Genomic DNA, 21,810 nt, shown 5'->3' with positions numbered 1-21,810 from the left:
ACACCCAGGAAGGAAATGGTCCAAAGAGTAGAAATGCATAGTAAGTTGGAAATTGAAGCAATTTTATTAATAAGAATCCTCAGAAGTAGCAGGTTGGGCACTTGTTTTCCTGCTGTGTTGCGTTCATTCAATTTGATAGATTTTTAAAGGATAAGGGATTTCAAAGAGTCAGACACTACCTGGCAGCTGAACAACAACAAACGATAAGGCGATTCGAGCTATTTCAGGGTTTTTCAACCTTAACACTATTTAATTTCTTTCGGGGCTAGATAATCCTTTGTTGTGGGGAGATGTCCTGTGTATTGTAGGATGGTTAACTCCATCCTTGGCCTCTACCTACGAGGTGCCAGGAGCAACACCCCTCCCCACAGTGTGACAGCCAGAAATATCTCTAGTCGTTGCCACATGTTCCCTGGGGGCAGAACTGTCACTAGTTGAGAATCACTAAGTTATTTAAAAGAAACTTCCCTGAATAATTTTTTCTCAAAAGTTCCAAATATTCACAGTGATGGAGAATAGAATGATGCACTGCTATGTACTAACTTCCTAGCTTCGATAATTTTGACAACTTGTTTTATCTATATCTTCTCCCATTTTTTCTGTAGCAATTTCAGCAAAATCTGGTCACTATATCATTTCTCCCATCAATCCTTCGATGTATATAAAGGATATGAACTTGGAGGATTCTTCAAAATAATAAATATTAGTAACCTTTAAAAGAAGTATTTAGGAAAACAATTAGGACACTAGAGTGACATAGTAAAAATAACTGTAACATGAGTAAAAGAGCCTAGAAGACAAAGGAAGAATTTGGTTTATTTTTCTTCTGGCCTCTTAAGTGAGTAACACTTGGACTTTTGTGAATAATGCATGAAATGATAATGTAATTATAGTCTCTGCCTGCCATTTGTATGTAGTGTAGTAGTATGTTGTGAAATCTGAAGAGGTCAGGGACTAGTGCATTTTATTATAAATATCTTCAAAATAACTTTGAGCATTTTACCCAGCATCTATTTACTTTTGATTTCATATACTATAAGTATTCTTGTTATTGTAGTAGACTTTGATAAATTTTAATAATATTAAATAGATGACTTAGTAGTTTAGAACTTCCACACACTATAGTAACAAAATGAAAAATTCTTTTTAGCAAGGGTTTAAAGGTGGAAATTTGCTTGAATGAAGAGAGGGAATTTGTTTGTTTTTATTGAAGTATATTTGACTTACAATACTGTGTTACTTTCAGGTTTACTTACATAGTGATTATTTTTGCAGATTATACTCCATTATAGATTATTATAAGAAAATGGGTGTAATTCCCTGTGCTGAACAGTGTATCCTGTTGCTTATCTGTTTTACATGTAGTAGTTTGTATCTGCTAATCCAATACCCCTGATTTATCCCTCCTCCCTTCTCTCTCCCCTTTGATAACCACAGGTTTGTTTTCTCTCTCTGTAAGTCTGTTTCTGTTTTTTATATACATTCATTTATGTTATTTTTTAGATTTAGGGTACTTGTTTCAAAGATGCATTTGCATATATAACAACTTTTTCCTGAGATTTTGTTAGCGTACCTTAGTTGGGCAGAGGCAGAAAGAGAAGGAACTGTTTATAATGTTGCACATTATAGAGGTAATAAAGCCCCAGGGATATCTTTCTGTTCGGTGGCAGAGAAATCCTTTTTTGTTGTTTCTTGGAGAGGAAATGGAGAAGGGAATATATCCTGGTTTTCTACTCTGACATAAATCCAATAAGAATTCTATATAGATTTTCCACACTTTGAGTTTAGTAATGCTTTACAAAAATGCGGGGCTTCCCAGGTGGCTCAGTGGTAAAAGAACTGCCTGCCAATGAAGGAGACACAGGGAACATGGGTTTGATCCCCGGGTCAGAAGATCCCCTAGAGTAGGAAATGACAACCCACTCTAGTATTCTTGCCTGGAAGATTCCATGCATAGAGTAGCTTGGCGGGCTACAGTCCCCAGGGAATTTTGGGGCTAGATAATCTTATTTTCTTGGCATTTGGAGTGATTTAATGTGTAACACAGACTATCCAAAGAAATTAAGCTATTGTGCTTTAGTATCAAACCATATGACACTATAGTTAATGCTCGCTATGGTGAAAGGATAGCCAAAAAAACAAACAAAAATTTTGGTAATACCATATACAGGATATGTGCTACTGTGAATTGTTATAAATATACTTGAACATAAAACAAAACCTGAAAAAATGTTAACAATGAATCAAGTTCACGTAAACAGATAAATTCAGTTTAGGTAAATTAGTTCTGCATCAAATTTAAAATAGATCATCTTGAGTTCCCTGGCTCTTTTTTATATCTGTAAATTTCTATAAATTCTTTATTTGGAAATAAATTTATTTTGACGATGAGGCTAAGGAAGATACTCATATTGGCTTTGTTCAGCAGCCCTCAGAGAAAAGGTATGAAAAAGAGCAATATCTGTAGTTGGTTACCCCTGAAAAATAGCCTAAATACAGAAGCTTAAAAACTAATTATATGGAAAGAAGATAACAGACTGGAAACAGAATTACAATGAATTCCAGAGATCAAAAAATTTAAGGGTCTAAATTTCAGGGCAAAAAAGTGAACCTGAGTGGGGTTTCTTTTTGGAGTGATGAAAATGTTCAGGAATTAGAGTGGTGATAAACTTATGAATATACTCAAGCTGTATACTCTAAGGGGGAAGAGCTTATGGTATATGAATTATACATCAGTTTTGAAAAAATAACCTGATTGGGAAAGTGATAGCTCAGGGTAGGAACCCAGCCAGGGTGAGTGGAGCACCTGTGTGCAGGGTAGCAGTGAGCAGCAGTGAGATTTGTCACGTGCAAGGAGAATAGATGAAATAAGTAAGGAAAATAAAGATCGGGTTTTTCACTGTTGCAGAAAAGTTACGACCTTGGAAAGGAAGAAATTCAGACTTAACCCTCTGGTATTGAATTAGGGCTCAGCTGTGAACTTTTGGGGGGTGTTTATATATGGATTTACAGATTAAAATGAATATAGAACTGTGTGTCTGTGTATATGTATGAACATAATTGTGTAACTTTGCCCACATGGTGAACCTGCAAGGCAGTGACATCCTCGTCTGATGAGCATATCTGATATTCGAAATACGTTTACCTTCTTAAAAAAAAAATCAGGCTTTCTTGGAAAAAAGGACTGATTCAAGGGCTAGGGCAGAGAAAGTATTTGAGGAACCTGCAACATCTTGTGACAAAAAGCAAAGAAGTACTCAGAAAATGACAGGGATATGTCAGAAGGTTACAGCAGCCAAATTGAAAAGGCTTGCCTGGCCAACTCTGGGATGATTTGAGCAACAAAATAAATAATAACAGTAACAGATTATAACTCATTGAGTAAAATAGGAGTCTTTGAGTTCAGATAGTTAGGTACATAGATAGACACATAGATAAAGGAAAAGAAACTAAACTGTAAAAGAGTGATGGATTTATTAAAAATTACTGTTTGGCAAACATGATAGTAATTAATTAAACTGGGAAACATTAATGGATGCTAAAAATAGTGGGCAAAAGTTTATTGAGGAGAGATTCAAACTGCTATTGTATACCAGTGTCCATACGATCATTACTTATAATATCTGGTAGGTGGAAACAGCTCAGGTGTCCCATGTGATGGACAGATGACTAAATAAATGGTTATGTATATAAAATAGAATATAATTTAGCCATTACAAGGAGTGAAATTCTGATACATGCTATAAAATGAACAAACCTTGAAAATGTGCAAAGTGAGATAAGCTAAACATAAAAGGACAAATACTGTCTGATTCCACTTATATTAGGTGCCTAGAATAGACAAATTCCTAGAAACAGGAAGTAGAATAAAGGTTACTAGGCGTGGGGAGTTTTGTTTAGTGGATGCAGTTTCTTTGGGGGATGATTAAACCGTTCTGAAAAATGGAGATGGTTGCACAACATTGTGAATGTACTTATTGCCACTGAATTGTATGCTTAAAAATGGTTAAAATGGCAAATATTATTACATGTATTTTTATCAAAAATTTTTTTAATTTAAAATCTTGGTGAGGAATGGGATATTTATATATTCTCAAAAGTATCCCCCCACAAAACACTTATTAATTATGAAGAGAAATTGTATAATTTTAGAGTGGAAAACCTGCCAGACACTACCATAACCAAGTGATCCAAGTTAACACAGCATTAATTTTGTGAAAGTGCTGCCAAAAATGCTTACTCTGAATTAAATCATGAGATGCCATGAGAAAAGTTGAAATTGAGGGACATGGTACAAAATGTCTGACTTATAATCTTCAAAAGTGTCAAGCTCGTGAAAGTTAAGAAAAGACTGAGGAACTGTTCAAGATTTATAGAGTCAAAGAAAACTGAGAACTAAATGCATTGCTTAATCCTGAATTGGATCTTTTTGCTAGAAATGACGTTACTGTATAAATATCAAAACTTAAATGGGATCTGTGGATGAGATCATAATGTAAAATGTTAGGTTCCTGATTTCTCTGTTGGTATTGTGGTTATGTAAGAAAATGTCCTTGTTCATAGAAAATGCGTACTATCTGGGCCTGATGGGGTAGCGTGTCTATATTTTAAAGTGATTAAGGGAAAAAAAATTGTTCTTTGTGCTAGTCTTGAAACTTTCTTGTAAGTTTGAACTGATTTTAAAATAAAAAAGAATATTTATACAAACTAAGAAAAAAGAGATAAAAGAAGCTGAATGAAGGCAGTGATTGTGGCCAGGAGCTAAACCCCAAGACTAGGACTTATATTGGAAAGCCAACTGCCAAAGAAATGGGAAACTTCTTTTGAGTGAGTTACAAAAACATTCTCTCAAACTCAAGGGTTTCAAATAAATATATTGAGAATTCTGAGTAGACTGTCAATTGTAATATGTAACAGTGGAAAAATAAGCTTCTGGTCAGGGACCTGGTAATTTTGGATTTAGAATGTGAAACAAAGGAAATGCCCAAACAGAATGTAAAAATAGATGTAAAACTGGCTATTTAATTTTGAAAGGCTCAGGTGTTTCGATGTCTTCCTGTTACAGGTGATGCTGAACAGGAACTTGGTCCCCCTCCATCTGTAGATGAGGCTGCAAACACACTCATGACTCGCCTGGGTTTCCTCCTTGGGGAGAAAGTCACGGAAGTTCAGCCAGGTGACCAGTACAACATGGAAGTACAGGATGAAAATCAGGTAAACTGCTTCCCATCAACTTAGTGAAACGTGGGATGAATCGGCCTATTATAACCAGGAAAGAAAAAGTGTTGCAGGGTGTGGGTGTGGGTCTTGTCAGAAGAATGATCCCAAGTGTCAAATGCCTTTTCAGGCCTGGAATATAACTTCATTTTCCATAATCACTGTATTGCTTCAGTTCATGGAACACCTTTTAGTTTCGTTAAGTTTAAAAAGCCACTTCAAGGTTTTGATTCCTTTATTGAATGAATGAGGAAATAACTAAATAAACCAACAAACAAGACATGTGTGTGTGTGTGTAACAGAATGCACATTGTTTTCAGATACACATGGATTATTTAGCAAATTTACAATATGCTGATTCATAGACCAGATCTTGACAGATGTAGGGCTTCCCTGATAGCTCAGTTGGTAAAGAATCCACCTGTAATACAGGAGACCCCAGTTCAATTCCTGGGTCAGGAAGATGTGCTGGAGAAGGGATAGGCTACCCACTTCAGTATTCTTGGGCTTCCCTGGTGGCTCAGCTGGTAAAGAATCTTCCTGCTATGTGGGAGACCTGGGTTTGATCCCTGGGTTGGAAAGACCCCCTGGAGAAGGAAAAGGCTATCCAAACCAGTATTTTGGCCTGGAGAATTCCATGGACTGTATAGTCCGTGGGGTCTCAAAAACTTGAACATGACTGAGGAGCTTTCACTTTCACTACTTTAGTAGAATTAATCGATTATAAAATAACTTAGAAAATGATAGCTGAAAGATAACATATAGAAAATCAAAATCCCCACGTATTTGGATATTAATATACTCCTAAGTAGCCTTTCCACGATTGCAGCCATGGAATTAAAAGACGCTTACTCCTTGAAAGGAAAGTTGTGACCAACCTAGATAGCATATTAAAAAGCAGAGACATTACTTTGCCAACAAAGGTCCGTCTGGTCAAGGCTATGGTTTTTCCAGTGGTCATGTATGGATGTGAGAGTTGGACTGTGAAGAAAACTGAGCACCGAAAAATTGATGCTTTTGAACTTTGGTGTTGGAGAAGACTCTTGAGAGTCCCTTGGACTGCAAGGAGATCCAGCCAGTCCATCCTAAAGGAGATAAGTCCTGGGTGTTCATTGGAAGGATTGATGCTGAAGCTGAAACTCCAGTACTTTGGCCACCTCATGCGAAGAGTTGACTCATTGGCAAAGACCCTGATGCTGGGAAAGATTGGGGGCAGGAGGAGAAGGGGACAGAGGATGAGATGGCTGGATGGCATCACCGACTCGATGTGCATGAGTTTGAGTAAACTCCGGGAATTTGTGATGGACAGGGAGGCCTGGTGTGCTGCGATTCATGGGGTCGCAAAGAGTCGGACACGACTGAGTGACTGAACTGAACTGAAGTAGCCTTTATGTTGGAGAACCACAATAAATTAGAAAATATTTTAAACTGAAATAATAGAAACAAAATATAACAAAACTTGTCTTATATAAAGATACGCATTTAAAAACTTTAGTTTGGGATACATACCCAAACTAATTTTAGAAAAACCGAAAATCTGAAAAATTAATGATCAAAATATTCATCTCAGTGCAGGAGACACAAGAGACTGGATTGGATTTCTGGGTCAGGGAGGTCCTCTGGAGTAGGAAATGGCAACCCACTCCAGTATTCTTGCCTGGGAAATTCCATGGAAAGAAGAGCCTGGTGTGCAATAGATAGTCCATGGTGTTGCAAAGAGTCAGACATGACTTGGTGATTGAGCACACTCGCATTTACTGCTGTATCCTCTGCACCTGGGACAAACTCTTCTATTAGTAAGTGTTCAATAAATATTTACTGCCTGAATAAATGGCCTCCTAACAGGGCTCTGCTTCCACTTTTGCCTCCTGTGGTCTGTTTACACAGAATCCAGAGCGACCCTTGTAAAATGTGAATCTGGTCCTTTTATTGTGTTGCCCAAGAAGTTTGTTCAGATTTTTTTTATAGGCCATTGTAGAAAACCTGAACAAACTTTTTGTCCAGCCCAGTATTTTTCTGCTCTCAATCTTCCACTGTATCCCCCAGATTTAACAGTAAATCTGAAATCCGTACCATGACCAGACAGGGGCTACCTGATCTGACCCTCGCTGCCTCTCCTCTGCCTGTCCCTCTCCCTTTCACTGCAGCTCTCCCGCAACACTGGCCTTCCTGTCATTCCTCAGACACATAAAACATTCATTTATACTGGAATGTTCTTCCACATAACTCACTTCCTCACTTCATCCAGTGCTCCGCTCAAGTGTTCTCTCCTCAGTAAGGCCTTCCTTACTTATTTTATCTAATAGCCCCTGCCCATCACCGTATCCCCTTACCCTGCGTTATAGCTCTTATCATTAATTTATTATATGATATATTTAGTTGTGAGGGGTTGTTTGATCTCACACAAGAAGGTAAGCTTCATGATGACAGGGATTGATTTTTTTCTTTTCATAACTAATTTACATTGTAACCATGTCAGTATCATGTGATCTGAATAGAAAATGGAAATAATATATGTTGGGGGCTTTTTTAAAATTGGTATAAATAAAACATCTGTTTTACTTGTGAGTTTTTGATATTCATGTCAGGTTAAAATATGACTGCTATAATAATGACCAAGCAACATGACATTACAATCTGAGAATTTGCCAAGGACCCTATTGTTTCTAAAATGCTACATTTCTTCAGGTGCTAAAGTTTATATTGGGTTGCTTTTGAGATGCCTTATTGTCACAGCATGTTGCAGTGGTTTCTGAATTAAGTCACAAGTCAATAGAGTGTGTCTTATTTGTGCATTAACTACATGATTCATCATAGAATAAGTAAATGAGTAGTATCATTGATTTAATGTAGCTAAAGTGATGTCATAATAGAAAAGTCACCGAACCAGGAGATAGAAAATCTGTGTCCTGATTCCAGCTCTACCACCTACCATTTTGTAATTTTGGACATGTCGCTTAACCTCTCTCAGCTTTAGGTTTTTCAAAGTTAATAGTAACTAACAGTAAATAAGTGTTTAATACTGTGTATAATCACTGTACTAATTGCTTTATTTACCCTGTTTCATTAACATTTCCTTACAACTCGATGTGGTAGAGACCTTCTATATTTCAATTTTCAGTTAAGAAAAAAAGAAACACTGCCAGAAAGTGATGGAATAGTATTCAAATCCAGGCAGTCTGCTTTTACAACTTATGTTCTCAATAGCTACACCATACCAGTCCAGAGTAAAATGAAATCATGACAGAATTGTTGTGAAGATCAAGTTAAATCATGACTACAAAAGCACTTTGTAAGCTGTAAAATGTCATGCAAACAAAATATATAAAACAATATGTAATATAATTAGTATGTAAATGTATTCAGAAACTGTATGAGTTGGAGGAAATTGCTTCATAGCTTTTACATTTAGTGTAGTTTTTACACCTCATACTTGGTTGATAAGGAGAAATGAGGTAGTAACATTTAAAAAAACAACTTTAACTTTGAAACATTAAACAAATTAAGATCTTAATAATAAAGCTACATGATAGCCTGCTTCAAATGTAATATACCATGACACTGTCTTGGAACCACCTAAGAAAGTGGCTGAATTGATCACTGGAATTTCTAGTCTTAGGAAGATTATTAGTGACTTCTGTGCTAAAGCGCATACTAACAAAGATAGTTTGCTTTAAGAGGACCCTATAGTGTTGGTGTCCTCAGAACAGTATTAATAATAATGGAATCCAGCACATGCAAGTTAGCATATATCATTTTTTTGCAAAAGACAAGATATTCAAAGTGATATTCAATTGACCACTGTATTTTCTTTTCTCTGTAGTTTCTGGAGTATTAGGATGTAGGACCTTGAATGATCCAGATTGGGAGTTTGGGATCCGATGGGATCAATGGGAAAACCACCAAAAGGTTTTAGAAGTAGAGTGGCTTAATTAGGTGTCCATTTTAGCCTACAGTATGGCGAGTAAATAATGTTGTCTTTCTGTGCCTAAAAGAGATTTCTGTATCTCATTAACTAGCCTCCTTAAATAAATATAAGGCTTGCCTTTAAATTCACAAGCCGTGAAACAAATTTCCTGCTTTCTGAATGAGTTGATCTTTAAGCTTTGCTTTTACAGTTAAAGTTTTTAAAGCATACATTCTGTGATAAATGCTTTATTTTCCAGAAAATAACTTACAGTAAAAATTACATGTCATTTGAGCTTAACCTTCACTTTTGCTGTATTATGCATATAATAGTTTCCTTTCTCAGAGAACAGACTGAGAATCTTGTCTGAAAATGGAAATGAGTTACCATAGAAGTAATAGATTCATACCAAAATGAAACTTTTTCAATATGGAATGACTATAGATATATCTAATATAAAAAGATTCTAGTACAATTCTAATAAAGTACCCACATGTTTCTTAAACTGAGAATGAGGCGGTTAAGAATTGCTATGCCAGATTCTAACTAGGGAGGATTTTAATTTAGTAAGACTGGAGTGGGGTTGAGTATCTGTCAGTTTTGTAATGAAACTTGTTTTTTACATTCCACAGGTAATTCTCCTACAAGCCCTACTCATGCTCTGATAGACTAACATCACTTTGTAGAAATAGAGGCAATTACAAAGAAATTGAAACTCCTCCCTCCAATGGTGAAAAATTATGTAGAAGAAAAATGGCATAGATTTGAGGACTTATTGTATTATTAAGAAGAATCAGTTTCTAATATTAGTTATATGATTGAAAAGATTTACTTGATTGCAGTGTTCTGAGAATGTCATTTATGCTTAGTTGAGTTGCATGTATCTTTTATATCCTGGTTATAGCATGTAAATTAAAATCAAAACCTGGATTCAGCATAGATAATTAAATACAGGGGATTGCATCTGGCACTCATTTGGAGATGAGTCAAAGAGTCTTAATATTCTCATATCCAGTGATCAACATATTTTCTAATCAAGTTATAAAATGTAACTCTTCAATTTATCAAAGAGATTATGAGTAGACTCTGTATGTAAAGAAATTGAAATGCTTTTTTTAAAAATGTCAAATTTATCATTAGTCCTCCTTCAAGTAATTCTGCCATTGACCAGTTACTGTTTTGAAAAGGAAAAAATTTCTGAAGTGTTCAAAACAACATATATACTTTCATTCATTATTTCATTAATTTATTTGGGTAGAAAGAGCTAAAGAAAATGAATTGTCATTAAACTAGGTAAACCAGAATATATTACCATCAGTCTTTTTTGTGATTAGTCATTGCATCCCATCAAAAATGTAAAAAGGAGGTAACTTCAGGTATAAGAGTCACTCAGTGATCTGTCTGTAATCAGTTTTTACAGAGAAATTATTTTGTTTGTATTAAATTAATATTATTCTACTTCATTTGACAAACTTTTAGATAGGCATTTTCCCTACATTCATTTATTACCTCTGAGAAGCCACCTATGTATCAAAAAAAGCCCATCTATATTTGCATTAAGAACTTTAGTTTTATTACTCCTTGGCTGCAAAGATTTTTTTTTTCTATCCAAAGAAAATTATTAGCAAGACCAAGTTCTAAGCCTTTAGAAAATTTTTGTTGATTGAAAACAGCAAGAAAAATTTTTGATGAATAAAAAAGTCATCTATTAATTTATAGCAATAATAAAGACTACTTGTCACTGTAAATTTCCTAGGCAGAAAAAACAGACCACAGTCTCTGCTCATGTTAAATTTATCAAGTTTCACCTTAATTATAGAACATAGAATGCTTTATCCTGGAAAGCAAAAACAAACAGAACCTAATAGCTGTAAAATCTGTGCATGTAGATTTTTTTTTCTTTTTGTTATCAAAGCATATGTTTTACCATAAGATACACTTTCACTTAACAGCTGATCAGCTTATCTTATTTTTCATTTCAATTTTTCAGACCTCAGCAATCACCCAGCGGATAAGTCCCTGTTCCACGTTGACTAGCAGCACTGCCTCTCCACCAGCCAGTAGCCCCTGTTCCACCCTCCCACCAGTCAGTACAAATGCAACCGCCAAGGACGGCAGCTATGGGGCTGTCACGAGTCCAACCTCTACCCTTGAAAGCAGAGATAGTGGAATCATTGGTGAGTTGGTTTATATACTAATCATTTTGTCTTTTTTCTTTTTGTAATAATTACACAAGCCTAAGGTTTTCAAAAATTCTGCTCTTGAGTTATTGAGATATACTTATATATATATTTATAAAATATGTGTCCTTTTCTTTTTAATGTTGCTGTAGATTGACATAAAGCATTAAAAAAAAAATAGAGGTCCCCCTCCCTGCTTAACCAGTCCTTTAAAGACATTATCTCACTGATCGTACAAAAGTCCAAGATTGTCTACTTTATGAAAATAAAATACCCTGAATGAGCAAAAAGTAAATAAATAAAGATACTATCTGGTGAAAGAAGGGGTGAATAGAAAAAGTTCTTCCTACTGCTTCTTGTAATTTCACTTACATCATCCATCTACCGACAGCAGTCGTTCAGAAAAAGTTCACTTCTCACTAAACTAGTAGAGTTTCTTGGTGTTTCTCAGTTTGTCTTGTACTTACTGCCTGTTGTGTGCTTGTTAAGGGTAGTCAGTCATGTGGAAATGAGGAAAGTTTGGGAAAAGAATCTGAGGAAAGAAATGCAAAGGAGGGAAACAAGACTGAGCACAGAATCTTAGGGAACATTCTAATTGATCAGGGGGAGGTGAGAGGTATGAGAATGAACCAGTGGATACAGAAATGGAGCAATCAGACAAACAGGAGAAAAATCAAGGCAGTATAATGCTGCCAGTGCCAGGGAAGGTAAAGGTTTCAGGGAAGGGGTGAGGAAATGCTGCTCAACAAATGACAGATGCTGAAGAGGGCAGGAAAATGGAAATAAGACCATAAAATATTTTTTCCTCATTTGGCTTGCTTCTAAAGGTTATCAAATCAAAATATTTGTTTAGATGTTATGGCAAATAATTTAATGCCATGTCAACTAAGCATATCTCTTTCACTTAATATATTTCAGCATGTGAATTTATTCATTTTAAATAATGAGTCAATAAAAATAATATTTTTACAGGATGCAAGATTAACATACAAAAACCAGTTGCATTTCTATACACTGACAATAGATAACCAAAAAACAAGTTAAGGTCACAATTCCACTACAAGAGCATCAAAAAGAAAAAAATACTTAGGAGTAAATTTAACCAAGCAGGTAAAAGACTTGTACACTAGACATTATAAAACATTACTGAAGAAATTTTAAAAAGACTTAAATAATTGGAAATACATCCTGTTCATGGATTGTTAAAATGATAGTATTTCTCAAAGCAATCTATAGAATCATTGAAATCCCTATCATAATCCCAACAAAGTTCTTTGCAGAAACACCCATTCTGAAATTCATGTGGAATCTCAAAGGACCATGAATAGTCAAAACAGTTTTGAAAAATGGAACAAAGTTGGAAGTCTCAAACTTCCTGATTTCAAAACTTACTCCAGAGCTCCTTAAAGGCAGGGTTCCTATCTATTGATTTTATATGCTCTCAGTATTTAACATAATTTCTAATTTGTGATTTCTTTATATGAGGAGTGTTTATGAAGATACTATCATTAAAGAGCTAAATATTTAAACAAAACAAAATACATAGATAAAATATGAGGAAAAGTAGCCTCTTTTCCTAATCTCTGAAATAATTTGTAGAAAATTGGAATTATCTCTTTCTTGACCATTTAGTAGGATCTCCCATTAAAGTGGGCTTCTCTGATGGCTCAAGCAGGTAAAAAATTCACCTGCAACATAGGAGACATGGGTTTGAGTCCTGCTTCGGAAAGATCCTGATATTTTCTTCATGCAGATTTTTTTACTACTACTTCAATGTATTTAATACTTTAGGACTTTAAAATTTTTTTCCTTCCTGAATCTGTTTTCCTTAATAATTTTTCTTATCTTTTTCAGATTTACTTGCATAAAATTGTCTAAAATATTCTTATTGTGACATCACTATCTACGCAGGAACCCAAGCTAGAAAGACAAGGGGAATCCTTGCCTCCTTCCTTCCCCTGTATCTCTCATCCCTATATTTTCTTTTCATCTCTCCTAGCATTGCCTTCATAATCCTCATTATCTTAGACCTAGATTAATACAGATCTAACTCTTCTCTCTGCTTTTTTTGTGTGTCCTTTCTAAGTCTGTTTTTCCCACAGACACCAAGTAAATTAACTGAAAAATGATTACTACTTTGATTCTGTTATCTGTAAGGTGCAGTAATCTACCTGGAAACCAAATCTGATCAGATCACTCTGGATCTTTCCACAGCCAATTTCTCCAGCCTTTAATCCCACTACTAGAGTCTAACATTAGATTTTGTGGTAACCTGACACATTCCAGTTTTTCACCTCTATACTTTTGCCCATATTGTTCATTCTGCCTGTAATCTCCTCTCTCCCTCTTAAATTTGATTAACTCCTACATACTTTTTAAGAATCACCTTAGGTATTCAGTCACCTCTGCCACCGCCACCTCTCTTCATTTCTCCACTCCGCCTCCTCTCCAGTACATACTACTATTCCATGTTCCCAGATATAGCGTATCTGTATCATTGCATTTAACGCTAGTATTATAATCCCTTTGAGAGCCTGCTTTTCATCCTTAGACAATTTAATTTCTTGTTAGGAGAAAGTGTGCCTTATTCACCCATATCTGTAGCGCCTAATCCAATAACTGAAAATGTGGTAGCATGGTAGGCGCTCAGTAATATTTATAAAAAGGAAAGAAAGCTTAAGAGGGAAAGGATGGGAGATGAAGGATGACTGACCTGGCACTTGTAGTTACTTTTCTGACAGTGTTTGGAGTGACCATTGGGTACAAGATGGAACATTATTATTAAATTTTTTAATAAATAGTAGAGTTTAGAATTCTCCACTGACTATTCTAAGTTCTTTTTATGATTCATTTTGGCGCAGTGACTTTTACAATCTCTAGCCAAACCTCTTCCTGGGTTCTTCTGTCGGTATTATTAGTATCTGTAACTGCATGTCATCAATATTGCCATACCAAAAAAAATTACTTTAGAAATATATTTATTCAAGCAGTGGGCACGGTGCTGACAGATTGGACAAAATCCGTTTACAAGTACATTCTAAGTGGAAGCTTAACATGTCAGTGGATGTTCAAAATAAATGTTCATAATGTTCTGAAATTAAAAATGAGATTCCCACTTTGACATATAACAGTGTTCCTCATTTTTTTCTGGTATATTTCCAAAATTGTGTTCCTTGTAAAAGTAAGTACCTTTGTGGATAACAGAGCTAATTTGGAGAATAATAAACTTCTATTATTTAATGTATATAAATACTGAAACAGATTTACTTACAAAATCACGAGACAAGAAAGAGAATAATGTCTTCTGCTTCTAAAATTACTTACATTGTAGAGTAGTTATCAAATTATATATGTGCAGCTTATCTTGAGAAACAACTTGTTTCTCTTTAGTTTTTTTTTTTTCATTGCATTTGAGTTAGAAGAAAATTGTATGTGGCATAAGTAATAATAGTCAAAGATATTGTTATTACCTTGGAAATCTCAAGGCTCGCCTTAACCGTTTTAATATGTTTTGTTTAAGTATTTTCCCAACTGATTATAGAAATGTCTGCTTTTCCAAATTAAATATTGCTTACATTATTTCAAACAATAACGTCTATTGTTTGTTAGTGTACCATTTTTAAATCTTGCCCCATCAGCAAAACACAAAAGCTATTAAAAGTTATCATTTGAATTATCCATTTTTATTCCTTTATATATCAGTCAGTTCAGTGTGAATTCCTTTTGATTACATTTTGTAACTATAGCGATCAGAATTTTAGTGATTCCTGCCTGTATCACTTTCACAGCTTGCCAAAATATGTAGAATTCTAGTTATAAAATCAGAATATTAGAAATGCAGGTTTCCTGAATTTTTAAGTCTTATAAGGGTAAAAAGTTCCTCTCTTGGATTCTAAAGGATTGGAAATAGCTATGACTTCTTATATTCTCTGTGATCTGAATTCACCCCATACGTGATTTAATTTCTACCATAGAAAGCATTCTCTGTAACAGTCATAGCTTCTCTCTCTCCAAACTCACAGCTTTCTTAAATATGTGGTAAAATATCACTGACATGGTTGTCAGGTATTTACAGTATAATTTCATATTTATGACTATTTTATTGGTATTAATTTAATGGTATAATGCCCTTATGTATGTGCCTAGGTAGATACCACTAACTATGTATAATCTATCAGCTATACATAGCTTCAAGCAAAAATCCTGATAATCATAAACTCTGTGAAATACACATCATTTTTCTAGCCTATCCTCTTTCATTTGAAGTTTTAATAGTGGTCTGTTTTGACATGGTGTTGTTTAGTAAAACAAAATTAAGCATAGATCCATTGTGTTTTGGCCTTTTGTTTATTTGGAGATTCACAGTTCCTTCCAGAAAGGTATAATTCTTGAATTCCCCCTTTTAATCAAATCTCATGGGTTTTTTGTTTTTTTTTTTTTTTTTGTCTTTAGGTCCTAATTTATTGCCAAATTTGGTCTTACATCTTTTAGCCTTGTATCACTTGTTCAGTGATTTTTTTCCCCTAATATTTCACATTAGTAACTAAAAAGCAAAATCAGAAACTCCTCATCAAAGACCCTTGTTCCTTTAGTAACATATATTCCAGTAGGCAGGGCTTCCCAGGTGACACAGTGGTAAAGAATCTTCCTGCAATGCAGGAGACCTGGGTTCGATTCCTGGGTTTGGAAGATCCCCTGGAGAAGGGAATGTCTACTCACTCCAGTATTCTTGCCTGGAGAATTCTATGGATGGAGGAGCCTGGTCCATGCAGTCACAGAGAGTCACTGAATGACACACACACGCACACACATTCCAGTAGGGTGTTGTGTGTTCTCTGGTCCAGATTGTCACATTTAAGAAGTCACCCTTCTGAGTCACAAACTGAGCATTAGATAATTTTTCATATTTTCTACAACCTGTTTTCAGAAATGTGCAACTGTATCTTCACTAAGTTCTTCCAGTTATTGTGCTAGTGACTCTGTCATCCTTGGTGGTGGTTTAGTCGCTCAGTCGTGTCTGACTCTTTGTGACCCCATGTACTGTAGCCCACCAGGCTCCTCCGTCCATGGGATTTTTCCAGACAAGAATACTGGAGTGGGTTGCCATTTTCTTTTCCAGGGGATCTTCCCCCGCCAGGGATCGAACCTGATTCTCCTGCATTGCAGTCGGATTCTTCACCAACTGAACCACCAGGGAAGCTTCACCTTCTAACTACTTAGCACTAATAAATTTTGGTAGTTATATTGCATGGATATTTGTTGAAGATGTCTGTCTGGACATTGCCTATTTAAATGATCAAGAAGACCAGAGCATTTCCCTTGCATGATTGACCTAACTAATGTAATAATAACAATGACAACAACCATTATTGAATACGGAGTATGAGGCAGGTTGTTGTTGTTTAGGCAGGTACCATTATTTAATTCTTACAGTCATCTTATAAGAAAATAGAGTAAAGAGTCCCCAGGATCAAATAATTGAAAAGACACATAAGACTCCACAGAAAAATTCTTAAAAAAAGCATTTAGTAAAGATAAAATCCAGCAGGCGAAAAGAATGCAAGTGAGCACAGAGGACCCAAAACCCTCCCAGGTAGAGCTCTCCAGGTTCCTTTTTAATCAAATAGGATGGATGTGCCCTGTCCCCAGGGTGTAAATCACCAAGATTTGTATAAGGAATCTTGGTTTCAGGAGAGCTCCCCAAAAGTTGACAGTGAAGCTTTTTATCCATCTCTGGTCCCATGACTAAGACAGGCTGTCTAAGTACTCCAGGTGTAAGCTGTCAATAAACAACTAGACCTAGGTGCTACCTGGGGAATTTCAAAGTTTAAACAGCAAATTATAAGTCGTTAGTTATCCCAGTTGACCTTATCTTGGCTAAGAGTCAGTTGCAGACTTCCAGTCATCCCTAGAGATAAGTATAGGGCTGGCCCAGTCTAGCTGTAAATTAACTCTGTCTTACATAATAGTATAATAGTCTTTCTTAAACTTAGAAAACTGGGGTTCAAAAATAATTGGTCCCAGATCACACAGATGTTAAGAGGCAAAGCTGAGATTCAAGTTCAGGTCTGTATAACTTCAAAACCCATGATCTTAATTATTACAAAACACTGCATAGTTCTAAATCATTCTCTAGCAGAACAGATGACCTAAGACCATTATCCAGTATTAAAAATTTAGTCTTTATCAAAAAAAAAAAAAAAAAATTTAGTCTTTATCAACAAAAGCAGAGTAGTGAATCAGGATAAAAATGATTACTATCAGATTAAAAAAAAATGATTACTATTGCTATTACTGGAAACATGATTTCTGGGCCCCTTAGGACTGACACAGATGCCAGAATAAGGAATGTTAAGCTTTTTTGAAAACTTATTGCTGTCAGTTTTTAAATATTATTGGCGACAAGCAAATGTGCCTATATCCATGTATCAATCTGTTTACAGAGGGTATATTTTGTGGTATGTAAATTATACCTCAATAAAACTTTTTAAATGTATGGAGTTAATTTTATTCACAATGAGCCTGTTGATAAGCCTGTGGTTCCCACTTCCTCACACTGTCTTCCTGTCCTATACTGCCATGTCAGCACTTCTTTATACTGAGATGGCAATTTTTTTTCTATATCAAGGAGAAAAAGTGCAGAAAGTCTCAGAAACATCCCTTTAGTTAGTTACAACTCAATATTTTCCCACCATTCTTTGTTCTACCTGGAAATGACTAACTCTAAAGAATTAAAGTAGGGACAGAATAGGTCTATTGGAAAACAGATACATATATTTTTCAGTGAGAGGCCATGTCTTCCTCTTCAGCTCCATTCATAGAAACTTTGCCGATACGGGTTGTTAATTCATATAGGCCAACATCTGATATATAGATTGTGTGGGCTTTAGACTTTTGAAATTTTTAGTTACCACGTGAATCAAAAATATCATTGCATTCTCTGATGCTTCATTCACTTTGGCAACTTTAAATTATATGATATGGTCTCACTACAGAGGAATAGTTGAGTAAAATAGAAGCATCCATTAAATGATATATGGATATTAGCATGTTTTTATTAAAAATAGCATTTCATTTTGTGACTCTTCATTTTTTTTTTCTTTGTATGGCCTCTTCTGCCACAGAATTGTCCTTTTTCTGGGATTAATGATTTAGGACCTATCTTGTTCACCACTGTACTCTGACACAAACTAGTTGCTCCATAAAATTTTATTGACTAGATAAGTGAATGAAATTAACTCAAAGTCACCATGCTCTGGGAAAAGCATCAATGAAGCAGAAATGTACAAAATTCCTCAGTGGGAATATTTACCCAGAGACTCTTAACTTCTGGTACTTTTTGTGAGTTGTCTGTTTTCACTCTAGTCCCCAGTGGTTCTGGACCATTGAGCGTTCGATAAAACTAAGTTATTCATTCTCTCAACAGATATATGTTGATCATAGTTTCAACTGTGTGCCAGAGCCTAGATACATTTCTCTTTAGTTAAAAAGTACAGAGGATACTTTGGGTTCAAAAAACAAATGAAGTATGAAGTTAATCAGGTTTGGTTTATGCAGATAATACAATTGAAATGCAAAATGACATCAGTGTTCTTCTTACTTGGGAAACTGGATGTCTTCCTTGTCTTTTCTTTAAATACCATGACCATAGATGCCCTTCCTTATTGTAAGCGTCATCATTTAAATGATAAAATAGGGTCCACAGGCCACTGAATATTTCTGTCTTTGTACCATGAATTCAAAGTTTCTTGGATCTTTTCACCACCAATGAAGACTTTCATAATTTTTATTGATAGACCTCATGTTTTTGAAAAACTTTTTGACATCGCACTGTGCATCATCAAATAGTTTATATCTCATTTTTATTTATCAAGCATATATATATATGATATGTTCATGTATCATGTTGTTGTTGTTATTGAATTGCTCAGTCTTGTCCAACTCTTTGTGACCCTATGGACTATAGCCCTCCAGGCTCCACTGTCCATGGAATTCTCCAGACAAGAATACTAGAGTGGGTAGCCATTCTCTTCTCCAGGGGATCTTCCTGACACAGGAATCAAACCCTTGTCTCCTGCATCCTCCTGTTGGTGGGCATATTCTTTACCACTGAGCCACCTGAGCAGTGGTATCATATTATGTGTATATATACATATGTGTGTGTGTGTGTGTGTGTGTGTGTGTATGCCAAAATTTCTGTTCAACATGTAGATAACTAGTGTTATCACCCCTGATGTAACTGCAGCTAAGTTTATAGAATCTTGACGTTTTAGTTAGCTGGTCGCCAGTAAACATATTATTTCTTATAAATTATTTGAAATATTGAAAATAGTGAAACCAATTACTACCTTATCAGAGCTTTAAAAAGTGTAGTGTTTCAGTGTTTGGAACCTACTGAATGTGCTCATGGTTTATCTGGGGAAAAGGGCTCTATTTCTGGAATATATACCAGGGTAAGACCACACAGATACAAGTGAACCTTAGCCAACTCTTGATTTGGGCCCTAAGGATAAAAACTCCTGCTGGGACATACCAAAAAAAAAAAAAAAAAACCAGACGTGAAAGGCAAAGGGTTAAATAACAGACACTTTCCTTGTGGATGAGTCTTTTAGGAGACAGAAGTTTGCATGCTCCATCTTTCAGTATACTGACCCTGGCAGCTGTGTGAACTCCAAGCTTCTAGCTCAGAATACAAAGTCAGATGAATCACAACATCTTTATCCCAAACGAAATTATACTTCAGTCAGATTTTTCTGAAAGAAAAATGTTGAAATATATTTTAAATGAGACAGTTTCCATAAATTAGGATAAGAAACATGCATCTGTTTAAAAAGAATACTCACAGACACATAAACACATAATATAAATATACACTATATACTATCACTGAACATATTCAGAGATTATAAAATATGCTGTAGAATCCATAAAATCTCATTGGAGAAGGTGTAATATTGTTTTTGGCAGAAAGGCTGTGATCCATTGGGCTATTTATGATTGAAAGTCTGAATGTATTAAATGAATTTTTAATTAAGAATGGAGGACTTACAGCATACTAACACATATATACGGAATTTAGAAAGATGGTAACGATAACCCTATATGCAAAACAGAAAAAGAAACACAGAAGTACAGAACAGACTTTTGAACTCCGTGGGAGAAGGTGAGGGTGGGATGTTTCAAAAGAACAGCATGTATATTATCTATGGTGAATCAGATCACTAGCCCAGGTGGGATGCATGAGACGAGTGCTCGGGCCTGGTGCACTGGGAGGACCCAGAGGAGTCGGGTGGAGAGGGAGGTGGGAGGGGGGATCGGGATGGGGAATACGTGTAACTCAATGGCTGATTCGTGTCAATGTATGACAAAACCCACTGAAATGTTGTGAAGTAATTGGCCTCCAACTAATAAAATAAAATTAAAAAAAAAAAAAAGAAAAAAAAAAAAAAAGAATGGAGGAGAGGGTAGCTATTCAAGAAGGCTGTATAGTGTTTCCTTATTTAGACAGATTCTTTCTCCTGTATTAGGTTCTACTTAAGGACTGTTTATATTTTCTAATTCTATGTTACGTGTAAATGGCCAGGAAATGATTTAAGTGAGGAAAAATACAGGATAAAAAGAGTATAAAGACCTTTTTGATATCTCTGACACTGTCCAGCAATCCACAAAGTATGTAAATTTCCTTTTGATGGGATCCTGAAGTTTTTACCATTGATAGGCCCTAGTTGTAAGTCCTATAGCACTGATGTATGAATTTCTTTAATTCATTCAAATAAGAGTTGTTAAAGTAAATATATTGGAATCTATGTGAAAGAAAGTTATATTTTGGTTTCAATTATTTAATTTCATGATGGAGAGACTTCCCTGGTGGTCCAGTGGCTAAGACTTTGAGCTCCCAATGCAGGGGACCTTGGTTTGACCCCTGGTCAGGGACACTAGATCCCACATGCCTCAACTAAGAGTTTGCATGCCACTACTAGAGATACCACATGCAGCAACTAATGATCCTGCATGCCGAAACTTAAGACCCAGTGCAGCCAAATAAATTTTAATTAAAAATAAATAAATTTCATGTTGGAGATGAAATGATCATCGCAACTTTTTAAAAATAATGTTACAAACATTTTTATAATCTAGTCATGCTTTTGGTTAATTATAAACAGATTAATCTCTCGGTTTTCATTTTACTCTTTTTCAGCTACCTTGACAAGCTATTCTGAAAACATGGAACGCACAAAATATGTTGGGGAAAGCAGTAAAGAATTAGGATCTGGAGGAAACCTAAAGCCTTGGCAGTCTCAAAAATCCAGCATGGATTCCTGTTTGTATCGAGTAGATGAAAACATGACGGCATCCACCTACAGTCTGAATAAGATACCAGAGAGGAATTTGGAAACCGTTTTATCACAATCAGTACAGTCTATTCCTCTTTATCTTATGCCACGGCCAAACTCAGTAGCAGGTGAGTTTTATTTTTTTAAATCACCATTTTACTGGCATATGTAC

At 35.5% G+C, this 21,810-nt stretch overlaps 1 protein-coding gene across 3 annotated transcripts in view; it reads left to right on the top strand.

Annotated features, from left to right (window-relative positions):
* TANC2 (tetratricopeptide repeat, ankyrin repeat and coiled-coil containing 2) overlaps positions 1–21,810 on the top strand; it is a 373,034-nt gene that overhangs the window by 220,788 nt on the left and 130,436 nt on the right. For all 3 annotated transcript variants that reach the window (XM_065909779.1, XM_065909778.1, XM_065909776.1), the window contains 3 exons: positions 5,066–5,214; positions 11,115–11,301; positions 21,503–21,766. In XM_065909779.1, coding sequence (XP_065765851.1) covers positions 5,066–5,214; positions 11,115–11,301; positions 21,503–21,766 — 600 coding nt within the window. The remainder of the gene's footprint in view (positions 1–5,065; positions 5,215–11,114; positions 11,302–21,502; positions 21,767–21,810) is intronic.

This window comes from Muntiacus reevesi, chromosome 18 (assembly GCF_963930625.1).
Source record: "Muntiacus reevesi chromosome 18, mMunRee1.1, whole genome shotgun sequence".
Classification (NCBI taxonomy): Eukaryota; Metazoa; Chordata; class Mammalia; order Artiodactyla; family Cervidae; genus Muntiacus; species Muntiacus reevesi.
The sequence above is the reverse complement of the archived record's forward strand: the minus strand, read 5'-3'. Positions and strand labels throughout refer to the sequence as shown.